The sequence below is a fragment of the Oncorhynchus kisutch genome, linkage group LG18, assembly GCF_002021735.2.
Source record: "Oncorhynchus kisutch isolate 150728-3 linkage group LG18, Okis_V2, whole genome shotgun sequence".
In the NCBI taxonomy this organism is placed as follows: Eukaryota; Metazoa; Chordata; class Actinopteri; order Salmoniformes; family Salmonidae; genus Oncorhynchus; species Oncorhynchus kisutch.
The window spans coordinates 9,520,252-9,538,968 of NC_034191.2; the positions used below are offsets into that span (position 1 = coordinate 9,520,252).

The 18,717-nt window shown below is 46.8% G+C and overlaps 1 protein-coding gene across 3 annotated transcripts in view; it reads left to right on the plus strand.

The window, feature by feature from the left end:
- LOC116352755 (ectonucleoside triphosphate diphosphohydrolase 1) overlaps positions 1-18,717 on the plus strand; it is a 68,150-nt gene that overhangs the window by 12,108 nt on the left and 37,325 nt on the right. For 2 of the 3 annotated variants that reach the window (XR_004203961.1, XM_031795777.1), the window contains exon 2: positions 8,691-8,815. Coding sequence is in view for 2 of the 3 variants with exons in the window: in XM_031795777.1 (XP_031651637.1) it covers positions 8,691-8,815 (125 nt within the window). In the remaining variant the exon portion in view is untranslated. Of the gene's footprint in view, positions 1-5,008; positions 5,070-8,690; positions 8,816-18,717 lie in introns of those variants that run through there. The other variant, XM_031795776.1, reaches the window with a different exon arrangement.

Here is an 18,717-nt window from a genome sequence, read left to right on the forward strand (position 1 = left end):
GCTCTGCCCAAACTTGAAAACGGCTTGCTCAACACGTGAAGGATGCAAAGGGACAACTCAATTCCTTTTTAGTGTTTTATTATGGTTTTCATGCCATTTGTTGAATATGTTGAAACAGTTGATTTGTTGAATAGAGTAGTTGAATGACAGAGGAATAAGGAATAGGTTGATAACCTTAAAACAGAGAATAAACATGAACTATTTTACACAATGAACAATGCATGACACAGCAACAAAGCATGGCTTTGAATAAAGTAAACGTTTAAACAATTTAATCTAGCACTTCAAGCAATTACTTCTGCAGTCAGAAAATATCCACAAAAAAGAAGTCACCACTCTTACCAGAGTTAAACATGTAAATTGTGCTAAGCACTGGATGCAACATAATAAATCATTCCAAACATTACATACCAGTTGCGTCTTTAGGGTTGAACAATGAGCTGTTTGTATGTTGAGGACCAAAGCAAAGCTAAGCCCAAACATTTTATACCCATGCTTATCTGCCAGGTACGCATGTAAAAATAATCCCTCCAGAAATCCTGGCTCAATTTTTTTAGTTCCACCCGTGTTTTTGGGTTATCTGCCCTCTTGAGACCTGGAGTTCTTTAAAGGAAGAGCTGCCATTGTGCTCATGTTTTGAGTGTTCTGCTTTTTGACGCAAGTGTAAGGTCACAAGGCAAGACCCGGATATAGGTTTGAGTCTTTGATATTTATTATTCAATCCGAAAGGGGTAGGCAAGAGAATGGGCATGGGCAGGCAAAAGGTCAAAACCAGTTCATAGTCAAGGAGGTACAGAGTGGCCTGCAGGCTCGTGGTCAGGGCAGGCAGAATGGTCAGGCAGACTGGTACGGAGTCTAGAAAACAGGCAAGGGTCAAAACCGGGAGGACTACCAAAAAGAGAATAGAAGCAGGAGTACAGGAAAAAGCGCTGGTTGACTTGAAAGACATACAAGACGAACTGGCACAGAGGAAACACGGGGATAAATACACCAGTTATATACAGGGGGTACCGGTACAGAGTCAATGTGGAGGCTATATACAGGGGGTACCGGTACAGAGTCAATGTGGAGGCTATATACAGGGGATACCGGTACAGAGTCAATGTGGGGGCTATATACAGGGGGTACCGGTACAGAGTCAATGTGGAGGTTATATACAGGGGGTACCGGTACAGAGTCAATGTGGAGGCTATATACAGGAGGTACCGGTACAGAGTCAATGTGGAGGTTATATACTGGGGGGTACAGGTACAGAGTCAATGTGGAGGTTATATACAGGGGGTACCGGTACAGAGTCAATGTGGAGGCTATATACAGGAGGTTCCAGTACAGAGTCAATGTGGAGACTATATACAGGTGGTACAGGTACAGAGTCAATGTGGAGGTTATATACAGGTGGTACCGGTACAGAGTCAATGTGGAGACTATATACAGGGGGTACAGGTACAGAGTCAATGTTGAGGCTATATACAGGGGGTACAGGTACAGAGTCAATGTGGAGGCTATATACAGAGTCAATGTGGAGGTTATATACAGGGGGTACCGTTCAGAGTCAATGTGGAGGTTGTATACAGGTGGTACCGGTACAGAGTCAATGTGGAGGCTATATACAGGGGGTACCAGTACATAACCAATGTGGAGGCTGTATACAGGGGGTACCGGTACAGAGTCAATGTGGAGGCTATATACAGGGGGTACCGGTACAGAACCAATGTGGAGGCTATATACAGGGGGTACCGGTACAGAACCAATGTGGAGGCTGTATACAGGGGGTACCGGTACAGAGTCAATGTGGAGGCTATATACAGGTGGTACCAGTACAGAGTCAATGTGGAGACTATATACAGGGGGTACCGGTACAGAGTCAATGTGGAGGCTATATACAGGGGGTACCAGTACAGAGTCAATGTGGAGACTATATACAGGGGGTACCGGTACAGAGTCAATGTGGAGGCTATATACAGGGGGTACAGGTACAGAGTCAATGTGGAGGCTATATACAGGGGGTACAGGTACAGAGTCAATGTGGAGGTTATATACAGGGGGTACCGGTACAGAGTCAATGTGGAGGCTATATACAGGAGGTTCCAGTACAGAGTCAATGTGGAGACTATATACAGGTGGTACAGGTACAGAGTCAATGTGGAGGTTATATACAGGTGGTACCGGTACAGAGTCAATGTGGAGACTATATACAGGGGGTACAGGTACAGAGTCAATGTTGAGGCTATATACAGGGGGTACAGGTACAGAGTCAATGTGGAGGCTATATACAGAGTCAATGTGGAGGTTATATACAGGGGGTACCGGTACAGAGTCAATGTGGAGACTATATACAGGGGGTACCGGTACAGAGTCAATGTGGAGGCTATATACAGGGGGTACCGTTCAGAGTCAATGTGGAGGCTGTATACAGGGGGTACCGGTACAGAGTCAATGTGGAGGCTATATACAGGGGGTACTGGTACAGAACCAATGTGGAGGCTATATACAGGGGGTACCGGTACAGAACCAATGTGGAGGCTGTATACAGGGGGTACCGGTACAGAGTCAATGTGGAGGCTATATACAGGTGGAACCAGTACAGAGTCAATGTGGAGACTATATACAGGGGGTACCGGTACAGAGTCAATGTGGAGGCTATATACAGGGGGTACCAGTACAGAGTCAATGTGGAGACTATATACAGGGGGTACCGGTACAGAGTCAATGTGGAGGCTATATACAGGGGGTACCGGTACAGAGTCAATGTGGAGGCTATATACAGGGGGTACCGGTACAGAGTCAATGTGGAGGCTATATACAGGGGGTACCGGTACAGAGTCAATGTGGAGGCTATATACAGGTGGTACCGGTACAGAGCCAATGTGGAGGCTGTATACAGGTGGTACTGGTACAGAGTCAATGTGGAGGCTATATACAGGGGGTACCGGTACAGAGTCAATGTGGAGGCTATATACAGGGGGTACCGGTACAGAGTCAATGTGGAGGCTATATACAGGTGGTACCGGTACAGAGCCAATGTGGAGGCTATATACAGGTGGTACCGGTACAGAGCCAATGTGGAGGCTATATACAGGTGGTACCGGTACAGAGCCAATGTGGAGGCTATATACAGGTGGTACCGGTACAGAGCCAATGTGGAGGCTATATACAGGTGGTACCGGTACAGAGCCAATGTGGAGGCTATATACAGGTGGTACCGGTACAGAGCCAATGTGGAGGCTATATACAGGTGGTACCGGTACAGAGCCAATGTGGAGGCTATATACAGGGGGTACCGGTACAGAGTCAATGTGGAGGCTATATACAGGTGGTACCGGTACAGAGCCAATGTGGAGGCTGTATACAGGTGGTACTGGTACAGAGTCAATGTGGAGGCTATATACAGGGGGTACCGGTACAGAACCAATGTGGAGGCTGTATACAGGGGGTACCAGCAGTAGTGACTGAGTGTATTGATACACCATCCACATGAATAATTAACTGTTTACTACTTGAATACATATATAACTGAATTTGGGGGACTGTGTACAAAAATATTTAGAAACGGTTCACCTGACATGGTTGAAAATAGCCTCAAATTAAAGCTAATAGTCTGCTGTTTCACCTCATATTCATTGTATCATTTCAAATCCAAACGACTTGTCACTGTCCCTAACTTCAACCTAAAACTACCACCTTCCATAATTTACTTAGCTAACTAGCTAGGTGGTTTAAGTTTTGCTGTAGCAACGAGGGCATAGGAATTAGGAAAGCAACATTCACCTCCATAAAAATGCTGTTCACATTGATATCCATACTGAATGAAGCAGTTAAGGGACCTCATGGGCATTTTTTGTAACATAATTGAAGGGGGAAATTAACCTTAAAATGTTTGGTGCAACTGTCTTAACGTGAAGGTAACTTTAACGGAAAAGATAAGGGAGAAATGTGTGTGTGTGTGTGTCTGTTTGTGTGTGTGCCTTGTATGCGTGTGTGTGGATGTGTGTGTGTGGTACCTGCGCAAGTCTGTGTGTGAGCAGGAACGGGCAGGAAGACAGGCTAACCCACATGGGATCTAAGGCTGACAGAACTACTGCAGGAAGGGAGGCTAGAACCGTGTAAGAGAATGGAACACTAAGATATTGTAAGTGTGTGTGCGTGTGTGTGTGTGTGTCTACATGTGTGTGTGTGTCTACATGTGTGTAGCCCGTGTTTCTTATTATCAGTAGTCCCCTCACACTCCCTCTGACATACACACACACACACAGGGAATTCCAATCGGTAACAATGATGATTTCTCAAACTGCCTGACCAATCACACTCCAACATAAACAACTAACGAATGGAGTCCCAACTTCCTCTTCCTCAAACACAAACACACATGTTGCTTAGAGCCAGACATGGCTCCCCCTAATTAGCCCCTTTCAGGGTTTAACACACAGACACACACACACTTCAGCTGCGTTTCCATGCCGACAGCCTGCACTTCCGGGCTTGGAGAGGAAATGCCAATCTCTGTCTCAGTGCCTGTTCCTCTCAGCGCCTGTTCCTCTGAAGACACACAGAGCTGCAACTCTGTACTTTTTAGATCATCTCACATAGTTAACTGTTACCCCCCTCTCTCTCTCTCTCTCTCTCTCTCTCTCTCTCTCTCTCTCTCTTTCTCTCTCTTTCTCTCTCTCTCCCTTTCTCTCTCTCTCCTTTCTCCCTCTCTCTCTCTCCCTATCTCTTTCTCTCTCTCCCTCTCTTCCTTTTTCTCTCTCTCTCTCTCCCTTTCTCTCTCACTCTTTCTCCCTCTCTCACTCTTTCTCCCTCTCTCTCCCTTTCTCCCTCTCTCCTTCTCTCCCCATCCCTCTCTCTATTCTTCTTTCTCTATCCTCCCTCTCTCTATTCCTCTCATTCTGCTCATGTTCTGGGCATACTGCCAAATTGCTTATACTGATAGTGAGGATTCGTTCCAGGCACGATCAATCAGTCACTTGCATGAACCCAGTTGAGATGGTTATAAGAAAAAGACAAACATAAAATGTTCCTTCACATGCCCTCTTCTTATCACTCTGTGGTAATTGTAATTACATTTGAAGGTAAGCATTAGATTATAGCTTCTATTAAAAGGAGATTCTCCTATTAAAGTAAGAGAAATCAACACAGAAAAGCAGACACTTCATCCATTTAAACTAGAGGTCGACCGATTAGGATTTTTCAACGCCGATACCGATACCGGGACCAAAAAAGCCGATACTGATTAATCGGCCGATTTTTTATTATTTTTTACCATTTGTGATAATGACAATTACTACAATACTGAATTAAGACTTATTTTTTCATCAATAAAATCAATTTAGCCTCAAATAAATAATGAAACATGTTCAATTTGGTTTAAGTAATGCAAAAACAAAGTGTTGGAGAAGAAAGTAAAAGTGCAATATGTGCTATGTAAGAAAGCTAACAAGTTAGCTGAAAGTTGGTGGTTCCTTTTAACATGAGACTTCAATATTCCAAGGTAAGAGGTTTTAGGTTGTAGTTAATATAATATTTATAGGACTATTTTTCTCTATTCCATTTGTATTTCATTTACCTTTGACTATTGGATGTTCGTATATGCACTATAGTATTGCCAGTGTAACAGTATAGCTTCCGTCCCCCTCCTCGCCCCTACCTGGGCTCGAACCAGGAACACATCGACAACAGCCACACTTGAAGCAACGTTACCCATCACTCCACAAAAGCCGCGGCCCTTGCAGTGCAAGGGGAATAACTACTCCAAATCTAAAAGTGAGTGATGTTTGAAACAGTATTAGCGCACACCCAGCTAACTAGCTAGCCATTTCACATTGGTTACACCAGCCATTAGGCTGATAGGCTTGAAGTCATAAACAGCTCTGTGCTTGCGAAGAGCTTCTGGCAAAACGCACGAAAGTGCTGTTTGAATGAATGATTACGGGCCTGCTGCTGCTCAGTCATACTGCTCTAAACTTATTTAAGTTTATTTAAGTCTTAAGGAACTATAGTGAGCCATTACATTACTTCCTGTTTCGCTAGGGTATAAAATGAGGTAACACGCATGCAATATCCCTTCGTCATCCAACATCATGAAGAAAACCATTTTATTTTCAGAAGCCTTTTGGCCTCTGCATAACCTCTGTTAGCCTCCGTATCTTGGCAACTGCAGACTAGATCTCTGGTGAATTGCTCCAAAAAGTACAGCCTGTCTTTGCTGTAAACACAGGTACACTAAGAGGTGGTAATGAGGACAACCTTTGCTGCTTTACCAGCATTTCAGTGATAGCTGGTTGGTGTAGCAGAATGTTGACAACATTCATGGAATACATTCAGCTTAGCACTTTTAGACCATATTTCAGCTTCAAGCTCTAATTCTTCCATTTATGATTTGAGTTGAGGCTCTTGTTCCTCCAATAGTTGTTTCCTTTTCAATGTTTCAACTTTAACCAATAAGGCTGCCCTTTCAGCCTCCAAATTGAGCCTGATATAAGATGTGGTGGATTGTCCTGAGCGCCTGCTGTGTTGTGACTAATTTCCACATTTTGATGAGATATTTGCGATACTGTCCCTTGGCTGGGCCTCCGCATCAGTTTTGTTAGCAGCTGAGCATTGATGTGCTTCTTCCATCCATGTGTCCACTGTGGATACAAAATAATCCAGTGTTGCTGTCATTACAATTTCTTAAGAATTTCAATTGTATCCATTTTAAAAGCACGTAACAGTGAACGATTAGCACATTATGAACACATTTTAGCAAAGCACAGCTTAATGAATGAGCCCAACACATGAGGTCATCACAAGACACAACAGCCAATCATCAAAGCAGAACAGAAGACACATACACTTCAAGCTCCACGAGTGATTCCAAGCTCCACAACTCTCAAAAGTTCCCTGAATTCATCCAACACCTCGAGCAGATTGAGCAATAGAAAGAGCAACCATACTTCATTCCCCTCTCTCCAAAGTGAGTAACGCGAAGTCAGAGAGCTACAATAGAGTCAGTCACTTCTTCACTTGGAATATACAGTAGAGGCAATATCGCAATCCAATTCCAAACTTGCCTTGAGGCCACAAGTATGTGATGCCGTAGTCAGACGGGCTTCCAAAGCAACCACTGAACATGGTTTTGGGAATCCAAAGTTCCAAGTGTAAAAACATTTATTTTCAGAACAAAAGGTAATTTCATAGGCTATAGTGCATCGTCAAAGCCATCAGATTTAAACTGTAAACAAAAGGTATAGACTCGTAGCAGCTTTCTTAGTGGTGTGGCGTGGCATAGCGGTCAAAACAATCTGGGAAAAGGTTTCCCCCCTTTTTCCCATGTTTCCCCCTGAGGCCTAGTAGATCCATACTGACAAACCTCAATAGGTAAAAGGAAGGCGAACATGGAGAAAAGGGGTGTGCCCAGGAAAGGTTCTAGTAGATCTAACACAAAACAAATGAACAAACTACTTCCCTTGTTGAACCTACCTCTGGTTAATATAGACATTTACAACACATTTAGAACTAGTCCCTAGTTACACAACAACAACAACAGCAGCAGCAGCAACAACAACAACAACAACAGCATCAACAATAACACTCATAACCCTCCTGTCATCAATAATACAGATGTGACATCATCAGCAGCTGGTTGGAAAATGCTAACTCTTTCCCTCTCTCTTCCTAACTCTTTCCCTCTCCCCCTCCCTCTCTCTCCCTCATCTCTTCTCCTCCCTCTCTCTTCCTAACTCTTTCCCTCTCTCTTCCTAACTCTCTCCTTCTCCCCCTCCCTCTCTCTCTCCCTCATCTCTTCTCCTCCCTCTCTCTTCCTAACTCTTTCCCTCTCTCCTTCTCCCCCTCCCTCTCTCTTTCCCTCTCTCTTCCTAACTCTTTCCCTCTCTCTTCCCAACTCTTTCCCTCTCTCTTCCTAACTCTCTCCCTCTCTCTTCCTAACTCTTTCCCTCTCTCTTCCTAACTCTTTCCTTCTCCCCCTCCCTCCCTCTCTCTCTCCCTCCTCTCTTCTCCTCCCTCTCTCTTCCTAACTCTTTCCCTCTCTCCTTCTCCCCCTCCCTCTCTCTTCCTAACTATTTCCCTCTCTCTTCCTAACTCTTTCCCTCTCTCTCTCCTCCCTCTCACCCTCTCTCTTCCTAACTCTCTCCCTCTCTCTCTCCTCCCTCTCACCCTCTCTCCCCATCTCTCCAACTTTCCCTCTCTCTTCCTAACTCTTTCCCTCTCTCTTCCTAACTCTCTCCCTCTCTCTTCCTAACTCTTTCCCTCTCTCTTCCTAACTCTTTCCTTCGCCCCCTCCCTCTCTCTTCCTAACTCTTTCCCTCTCTCTCTCCTCCCTCTCACCCTCTCTCTTCCTAACTCTTTCCCTCTCTCTCTCCTCCCTCTCACCCTCTCTCCCCATCTCTCCAACTTTCCCTCTCTCTTCCTAACTCTTTCCCTCTCTCTTCCTAACTCTCTCCCTCTCTCTTCCTATCTCTTTCCTTCTCCCCCTCCCTCTCCCTCTCCCTCCTCTCTTCTCCTCCCTCTCTCCTCCCTCTCACCCTCTCTCCCCATCTCTCCAACTTTTCCCCTTCTCTTCCTAACTCTTTCCCTCTCTTCTTCTCCCCCTCCCTCTCTCTCCCCCTCCCTCTCTCTCTCCCTCCTCTCTTCTCCTCCCTCTCTCCTCCCTCTCACCCTCTCTCCCCATCTCTCCTACTCTCCCTCTTCCTCAGAGACGAAAGGAAAGAACGCTTGGTATAAGGCTGTGATCATCATCACGGTGCTTGGTATCACAGCGATAGTTGCCCTGGTGACAACAGCAGTATTGCAGAACAAGCCTCTCCTACAGAAGTACAAGGTACTATATGTGGTTGTTATGGCAACGAGGTACAATAAATGTTTGCAATAGCTTTTTCAGATTCTGTGGCTGCGATGGAAGAATCCCAAATATTGTTGACTATATTATGCATTGGTTGAAGCTCAATGTTGAATTTAAATCTCCCTACCATCATATCTAAGCCAATATGATACCAATGTTTATGAAAAGGTACACAGCACATTCCCCACCTCTCGTCATGAGCTGTACGTCCGTTACCAAGAACCACATACCGGATATCTTAACAGGGTCGTTGACAATTGAGTTGTCAGAGTATTTTCTGCGCCTATCACAGCTCACATTTTAGATGTCGGATTAAAAACGAGACTGTAGAATCCATAAAGTGACCATAGGATTTAAAAAATGTCTGATGGCAGGTCTCCCGGGTGGTGCAGCACTGCATCGCAAGACTTGAGGCATCACTACAGCCCCGGGTTCGATCCCAGGCTCACAACTGGCCATGACCGGGAGACCCATGAGGCAGCGCACAATTGGCCCAGAGTCGTCTGGGTTAGGGGAGGGTTTGGCTGGCCGGGATTTCTCTGTCCCATTGTGCTGGGCCGGGTGCCTGCAAGCTGACCACAGTTACCAGTTGGACAGTGTTTCCTCTGACACATTGGTGCAGCTGACTTCTAACTTTGTCTCTCCCAAGTCTGTAGGGGAGTTGCATGGATGGGACAAGACTGTTACTACCAGTTGAGGAGAAAAAAAGTGTTTAAGTTTTTAGGTGCAACATGTTTTATTAAATATATAATTTATCGCTCTCACATGCTCATTTCTGTCCATGAAGAACCAACGATGTGCTACTTTTTGGTAAAAAAAAATACATTGCATCAGCTGAATCTCAGAGTTCTAAAACCGGGACCAGCTACTCGGTTGCTGCATAACAGCAGCAGCTAGCTGTAGCAGGCGAGCAGCTGTAGCTAACAACAGTCGGACGAGAAGAAAAGCTACAAGCAAAGGAAGCTAGCTAGATAAGTCATCTGTGTAAAAAAAAATCTGAGCACAAACAACAAGCTTGTGAACGTCCTATTATAGCCAGTTAGCTAGCCAACTAGCCAGTAGACAGTAGCCACAAGCCAGTGAGACTGTGCCATACAGTGCCTTCAGAAACTATTCACAGCACTTGACTTTTTCCACATTTTGTTGTCTTACAGCCGGAATTTAAAATGGATAACGTTTAGATATTGTGCCACTGATCCATACACAATATCCCACAACGTAAAAAGTGGAATTTTTTGTTTAGACATTTTTACCAATTCATTAAAAATGTAAAGCTGAAATGTCTTGAGTCAATAAGTCTTTTACCCCTTTTATGGCCTAAATACATTCAGGAGTATGTGCTTAACAAGTCACATAATACGTTGCATGGACTCACTGTGTGCAATAATAGTGGTTAACCAGATTTTTGAGTGATTACCCCATCTCTCTACCCCACACATACAATTGTCTGTAAGGTCCCACAGTGGAGTAGTGAATTTCAAGCACAGAATCAACCACAAAGACAAGAGAGTTGCAAAGATTCAACCAAAAAGACCATGGAAGTTTTCCAATGCCTCGCAAAGATGGACACCTATTGGTAGATGGGTGAATATAAGCAGACACTGAATATCCCTTTGAGCATGGTGAAATTGTTAATTACGCTTTGGATGGGTGATTCAATACACCCATAGGTGTAGAGTAATTCATTTGCATTTTATCAGAGACAACGATAGACAGCTGCCTCTAATTGAGAACCAATCTAGGCATCCATAGACTTACAAAAACACCTAGATACCGTCTTACTGGTTGGTAGGTGATCAAAGACTTATGTCATGCAACAAAATGCAAATGAATGACTTAAAAATCATACAATGTGATTTTGTGGATTTTGTTTTAGATTCCGTCTCTCACAGTTGAAGTGTACCTATGATAAAAATTACAGACCTCTACATGCTTTGTAAGTAGGAAAACCTGCAAAATCGGCAGTGTATCAAATACTTGTTCTCCCCACTGTATGCTAGCTTTGCTAGATAATTAGCTAGATCAACATACGAGACAGACACGTCGCTGTTTGAGCATCGAACCTTACCTTATGATGCATTCATAAGTGCTTAGTGCATAAGTGCATAGGTGCTTCTACACCTGCATTGCTTGCTGTTTGGGGTTTTAGGCTGGGTTTCTGTACAGCACTTTGAGATATCAGCTGATGTACGAAGGGCTATATAAATACATTTGATTTGATTTGATTCATTCAGTACACCGTTCTGTCAATGCCATTTTCTTCATGCCATTTTAATCCAAATTTATGCTGACTAATCAACAATGTCAAGTTACTTTTTAGTGTGTTCCCAAAAATCTGAAACCAGTAAGCAAAATTACATTTAAAATACATTATACGATACAATTCCAGACGTTGAAGTTAGGTTCATTTTAGGTTCTGAATGAAAGGTGAAAATAGTTATTTTCAGGACGTTAAAATAGGTATTTTCCGGACGTTGAAAATGCATATTTTCTGGTTCATTTTCGGTTCTGAATAAATGTTGAAAAGACTTTCTCTAGTTTGTTTTACTGTAATGTACTGCAGTGTTTCTCAAACCTCTCCTCGGGGACACCCAGATGTTTCACAATTGTGCTGTAGCTCTGATATAGCTATTCAAGACCTTGAAGATTAGTTGACAAGTTGAATCAATTAGCTCTGGAGTAGATCAATTACATGGAATGGCCTGGGTACTGTTAGTTAATCAGATTTCTCTGTCATTGTTATCATGGATTCAGATTCAGAACTGATGTCTTCTCTCCATGACCTGCAGATTGCTGTCATCTTGCCATTCTTGTAACGTCAGCACTTGGATTCAGGAAGCAGGTGCAGAAGGTAGTTTTAATAATAAAGGCAGATAAACAAAACAGGAGAAGCGTGCTAAATTAAACAAAACCAATACTGCCTAATGACTGAGGCTATTGAGGGCTAAATAAAAAGAGATCAATCAGGGTGATGGACAAGGAGGACCGAGCACGCCCCCATTCTCATCGGCGGGGCTGTAGTGGAGCAGGTTGAGAGCTTCAAATTCTATGGCGTCCACATCAACCAACAAACGAACATGGTCCAAGCACACCAAGGCACACCAAAACAGTGAGGAGGGCACGACAAAACCTATTCCCCCTCAGGAGACTGAAAAGATTTGGCAAGGTTACTCAGATTCTCAAAATGTTTTACAGCTGAACCATCGAGAGCATCCTGACCGGTTGCATCACTGCCTGGTATCGCAACTTCTCGGCCTCAGACCTCAAGGCACTACAGAAGGTAGTGCGTACGGCCCAGTACATCACTGGGGCCAAGCTTCCTGCCATCCAGGACCTCTACACCAGACAGTGTTGCTGTCTACACCAGGCATTGGCAAGATAGGGATTATATGCCAGCAACAAACGCTGACACTACACATCCAAGTATATCGGACCAAATTATGAAAGACTAGAATTGTACTTTTGAATTCTGAAAAGTCAGTGTAGAAGAGGTGAAAAAAGTATTGTTGTCTATCAACAATGACAAGCCACCGGGGTCTAACAATCTGGATGGAAAATGAAAACTTCATTCATTGCATCTTTTGACATTATCGAAAAACGTATGTGTTATGACTTTACACCCCCTGCTATAATGTGGATAAAGAGTTACCTGTCTAACAGAACACAGAGGGTGTTCTTTAATGGAAGCCTCTCCAACAAAATCCAGTTAGAATCAGGAATTCCCCAGGACAGCTTTCTAGGCCCCTTACTTTTTTCAATCTTTACTAATGACATGCCACTGGCTTTGAGTAAAGACAGTGTGTCTATGTGGTGGATGACTCAACACTATACACGTCAGCGACCACCACAAGAAGAGAGTGAAGAGGAGGGTGCAATTGGCCGACAGTGAGAGGGAGGGGATGGCCAAGAGAGCGATGGGGGTGGGAGAAACCTCTGGGTTGCTGCTGGTTTCCCCAGGCCCTCAACTCCTGTTGGGTGGGGACCCACCTAACAAGGCCCAGGACTGGGTAGAGGAGGAGGTGGGGGTAGTTTTTTGTTTGGGGACTCAGTTTGGGGACTCAGCCTCCCCTATTTTTTTCCAAACCAGCTACAGCGCTGGGGAAGGGGAGGAGTGTGGGGGTAGACCCAGGGTGCAGGGCACCCCGGTGTCAAACACTATTCCTGCATCCTGGGTTGGTGAGATGGAGGAAGAGGGGGGGATGTCGGGAGTACGGATGGTGTTCTCACCGGTAGATATGGAGCAGGGGAGCATCGGGTGAGTCTCCTGTTTTAGTTTTTTTCTGTCTGGGTTTAGTATTTGAGTGAAATTTTGGATGTTTGTATTTTATTCTTTCATGGGGTCTAATTTTTCTTTTGTTAGTTTAAATGTAAGGGGATTAAGGGATTTTGTTAAGAGGGGGCGGTAATTTAGTTATTTGGAGGGTGTGGGGTTTGATTTGAGTTTTTTACAGGAGGTTCATCTGAGGGATGTAGGGCATGTTAGTAGGTTTAAGAGGGAGTGGGACAAGGGGGAGTCGGTTTGGGGTATTGGGGGGGTGCACTCATCGGGGGTAGGGATTTTGTGTGGGCACAGGGAGGTAAAAGTGGAGGGTTCTTTTGTGGTGATGCAGGGGAGGGTTATGGGGATGGATGTCACGATAAGGGATTGTAAGTTTAGATTAGTTGTGGTGTATGGGCCACAGGTGGCGGCAGACAGGAGGGAGATGGTGGACTGTCTGGCGCCCCTATTCGTCACAAATAGGAAATTAGTGATAGGGGGGATTTTAATATAGATTTAGGAGTAGGGGGGATAGTAGTGCAGGTGGTGGTCTGGTTGATGGTCTTGCCATGGTCTGGTTGATGGTGGCCTGCACACTACTCCGAAAATGGCCGGTCCTACATGGCGCAACTCCAGGGGGGTTGCGTGGAGGCTCGACTATATTTTTGTATCCAGGTCTTTGGGTGAAGTTGTCTGGGCGGCTGTTGCCTGTTTTCTTTTCAGATCACGATGGGGTGCTCCTGCAGGTGGGGTCGCCAGTCTGCCTCTTTGGTAGGGGGTACTGGAAGTTAGATCGGGATGTGCTGGAGGAGCAGGCTTTCGTTTAGGCTTTTTTTGGTTTCTTTTGGAGGCTTGAAGGCCTCCGGTCCATGTGCGAGGGGGTGTTGGGATGGTGGGATTTGGTTATGGTGAGGATTAGGGCCTTTATAATAGGATATTGCAAGAGGAAAAAAAGGGAGGAAAGGAGGGAGGTGGATCGTATCCAAAGGTTAATCGAACTCGAGTACGAGGCAGGCAACCTTGGCGGGTCGTTTGACTGGGAGAGATCCGCAACCCTAAAGGCGCAGCTCAGGGAGCTGCATGAGCGGAAGGCTCGAGCTTTCCTGGAGCGTGCACATAGTGGCTTTCTAGAACACAATGAGACTTGTTTCGCTATGTTCTTTAAGTCCGTTAGGGCCAGACAGAGTAGGAAGGTAATGCATAGTTAGAAAACCAGAGGAAATGGTCAGGGTGACAACTGACCATTTCCAATGTTTATTTAAGGAAAGGGAAATAAATGTAGAGCAGGGAAATGTGTTTTTAGAACACTTGCCCAGGCGGTTGCCGGAGGACACTAGAGAAGTGATGGAGGCCCAGATCACACTAGAAGAGGTTGAGAGCGCTCTTAGGAGGATGGGAAAGGGAAGGTGCCTGGGATGGATGGGCTGCGGCTGAGTTTTATCTCAAGTTTTGGGGTATACTTGGACCAGTGGTCCTCGAAGTCTTGAAGGCCATCCTTGAGACGGGGGTCCCGGGGGGATCAATGGCTGTTGGTGTGCTGTCACTTCTGTATAAGAAGGGGGAAGCAACAGACCTTGGCAACTGGCGGCCGTTGACCATGCTGTGCCTAGATTACAAGCTACTTGCAAAGGTTTTAGCAGACCGGTTGCGTACAGCCCTTCCCTACATCGTCCATGAGGATCAGACGTGCGGGGTAGAAGGCCGCTCTATTAGATGGAACCTACAGTTAATCAGGGACTCCCTCGCTTGGGTTGAAGATAGAGGTCTGCCTTTAATGGTAGCAGCGCTAGATCAGGCGAAAGCCTTTGATCGCGTGAATAGAACTTTTCTATTCAGAGTGTTAGGTAGATTAGGATTTGGGGAGAAGTTCATAGGATGGATCTGTACATTATATGTCGGAGCGGGAAGCCGAGTTAGTGTAAATAGTCACTTGGGTGACGTTTTTGACCTCTCGTCTGGGGTCAGGCAGGGGTGCCCACTCTCGGCTCTCCTCTTCGTTCTGTACATGGAGCCTCTGGGGGCTGCCATTGGGCAGACACAGGGGTGGAAGGCTTGCTGATCCCTGGAAGTGGTGGGCTGCGTGTTAAGATGACACAGTACGCCGACGACACTTCTTGCTGCTGTGCAAGGACTCGTGCCTGACAAGGTCCCTTGCCATCATTGGGGATTTCACCTGAGCGTCGGGAGCGGTTCTGAACCATGCAAAGTCTTCCGTTAAGTTTTTCGGAAGATGGCGCGGAAGGACGGATTCTCGGGGTCCATTTTGAGACCTCCGGCTCAGCGACGCTAAACTGGAACATGGGTGTCGCAGTCTTTGTCTTTTATGGGCAAGGTCCTGGTTCTTAAGGTGGATGTGTTGCCGTCTCTTTTGTATTTGGCGTACATCTACGCATTGCCGGCTTGTCTGAGGAGGCCTCTAGTGAGGCTTGTGTTTCAGTTCATGTGGGGTGGCAGGTACGAGTGTGTCGCCAGGGCACGCATGCTCTGCCCCATCGGGGAGGGAGGTAGGGGGGTACCACATCTCCCCCTCAAGCTGAACGCAATTTTTGTTTCTTTCTTGTTGACGGAGCTTGCTCATCCAGTGATACACCCGTCGGGTTATCTCTTGCGGGTGTTCTTCTCGTATCAGGCGAGAAGCGTAATGGTGTGGTCTAACACGGGTCCTCGGGCGGAACAGCTGCCGTGGCACTTTGGCCATGCGGCCAAGTGGCTGCGTGCGCACCCCAAGGTTGAAGTTGCCCGAGTAGGTTTAGATCACAGGCACCTGTACAAGGAGGTCAGACAGGCAGGGAGTCCGGCGCCTGTAGTGGGCATCTCGGCAGTGGTCTGGGAGGGAGTGCAGGTGCGGGGCCTGGACAACAGGCTCAAGGACCTGAATTGGTTGAGCCTCCACAAGTGCTTGCCGGTACGTCATGTACCGGCATAGTTTGGCGCAATCCCCCACCTGTCCAAGATCCTCCTGTGGCAGGGAGGAGACTGTGCGCCATGCCTTTTGGGACTGTGCCTTTGCCAGAGTGGTATGGGCTTGGGCACGGGTGTTGTTAGGTTTGGTAAGAGGGGATTTTGTATTGACGTGGGCCAGGTTAGAGAGAGGTGTAGGGAGAGCGAGAGGGACAGATAGGGAAAGGTTTCTGCTCTGGCTTCTCATGAGTCTCTTTAAACGGGGGCTGTGGGAAGCCAGGCAGAACATGGTTAAGACAGGGAGAGATTGGGGGGTGGAAGGGATAGTGAGGAGGGTGGAAGGAGACTTGAGGGGGAGGAAGAGGGAGGAGAGGAAGTGGGGGCAGCATGCTGCCCGGGAGAGGTGGAAGGGGGGTTTCATTTAGATTTTGGGGTTAGATTAGAGACGGGGAGATAGTGAAAGGTAGTTTGTAGGATGACGGGGAGGGAAGATGCTCCCCTGAGGTTTTGTTTTGGGGTTTTTGTTTAGTTAAATCAAAATACCATTATTGGAGTATGAATGAAAATTATGAGTTGTAAAGAATGAATGGTATTGAACGTAATAAATACATTTTTCTAAAAATAAAAAATAGAATTTAGCTTCACGTTCGTTTTGTTGTTTTTGTATGTGTTTATGTTTATGTTTGTTTATGTGTTTCTTCATTGTCATTAAAGTAACATGTATTCACATCACGCTGCGCCTTGGTCTCCTCCATTCAACAAATGTTACAGAATAACCCACCGTAAAATGACCAAGCAGCGTGATAAGGAGGAACAGCGCTTTGTGGAAGAATGGACCCGAGAGAAGGATGAGTGGGTAAAAACCTGGGAGGAGATAGAGAGGTGGTCGATCGATCCAGAGAGAGTGCCAGTGCCCGCCTGGGATTCTATGGAACAGTGCGAGGAGGGATACAGGAGAATGGAGGAACGGCGACGATATATGGGTACACGGCTAGCACGGAAGCCCGAGAGGCAGCCCCAATAAATGTTTTGGGGGGGACACACGAGGAGATTGGCTAAGTCAGGTAGGAGACCTGAGCCAACTCCTCGTGCTTACCGTGGGGAGCGTATAACTGGTCAGGCACCGTGTTATGCAGAGATGCCCACGGAGTCTCCAGTGCGTATTTCTAGCCCGGTGCACTATATTCCAGCTCATTGGCCGGGCTAGAATGAGCATCCAGCAAGGAAGGAGGGTTCCCGGCTCAGCGCTCCTGGTCTCCAGTATACCTCCATGGACCAGGATATCCTGCGCCGGCTCTGCGTACTGTGAGTCTGCACAGCCCTGTGCGTCCTGTGCCAGCGGGCAAGTATAACCATCCAGCCAGGACGGGTTGTGTCAGCTCTACACTCCAGACCTCCAGTATGCCTCCACAGCCCAGTACGTCCTGTGCCTGCTCCCCGCACTCGCCCTGAGATGCGTGTCCCCAGCCCAGTACCACCAGTGCAAACACCACGCACCAGGCTTCCTGTGCGTCTCCACAGCCCTGTACGCCCTGTTCCTCCTCCCCGCACTCGCCCTGAGGTGCGTGTCTCCAGCCCGGTACCACCAGTGCCAGCACCACGCACCAGGCCTACAGTGCGCCTCGCCAGTCCAGAGCGTCCGGCGACAGTACCCAGTCCAGAGCGTCCGGCAACAGTACCCAGTCCAGATCGTCCGGCAACAGTACCCAGTCTAGAGCGTCCGGCAACAGTACCCAGTCCAGATCGTCCGGCAACAGTACCCAGTCCAGAGCGTCCGGCAACAGTACCCAGTCCAGAGCGTCCGGCAACAGTACCCAGTCCAGAGCGTCCGGCGATAGTCTACAGACCGGAACCTCCTACGACGGGCCGCAGTCCGGAATCTACCACGACGGGTCGCAGTCCGGAACCTACCACGACGGGTCCCAGTCCGGATCCGCCAGAGTCTCCCTCCAGTCCGGATCTGCCAGAGTCTCCCTCCAGTCCGGATCCGCCAGAGTCTCTCTCCAATCCAGAGGCGCCGCTCACTCCAGACTCGACCATCAGTCCAGTGGCGTCCTCTAGTCCGTGGTCGGCGGTGAGGGTTCCCGCTCCAGAGACATTAAGTAAGTGTGACGAGTAAGAAGTGGAGCGGGGTCCACGTCCCGAGCCAGAATCGCCACCTCGGAGTTATGCCCACCCAGACCCTCCCATATAGGTTTAGGTGTGCGGCCGGGAGTCCACATCTTTGGGGGGGGGGTACTGTCACGCCCTGACCTTAGTATTCTTTGTTTTCTTTATTATTTTGGTTAGGTCAAGGTGTGACATGGGTGATGTATGTGTTTTTGTACTGTCTAGGGGTTTTGTATGTTTATGGGGGTGTTTACTATCTAGGTGTTTATGTATGTCTATGGTTGCCTAGATTGGTTCTCAATTAGAGGCAGCTGTTTATCGTTGTCTCTGATTGGGAACCATATTTAGGCAGCTGCGCCTTGGTCTCCTCCATTCAACGAACGTGACAACTGCTTGCAGTAACCCTGGATTATAAACTGTCATGGTCAAAACATATTGATACAACAGTAGCAAGGATGGGGAGAAGTCTGTCTATAATAAAGCGCTGCTTTGCCTTCTTAACAGCATTATCAACAAGGCAGGTCCTACGGGCCCTAGTTTTGTTGCACCTGGACTACTGTTCAGTTGTGTGGTCAAGTGCCACAAAGAGGGACTTAGGAAATTTGCAATTATT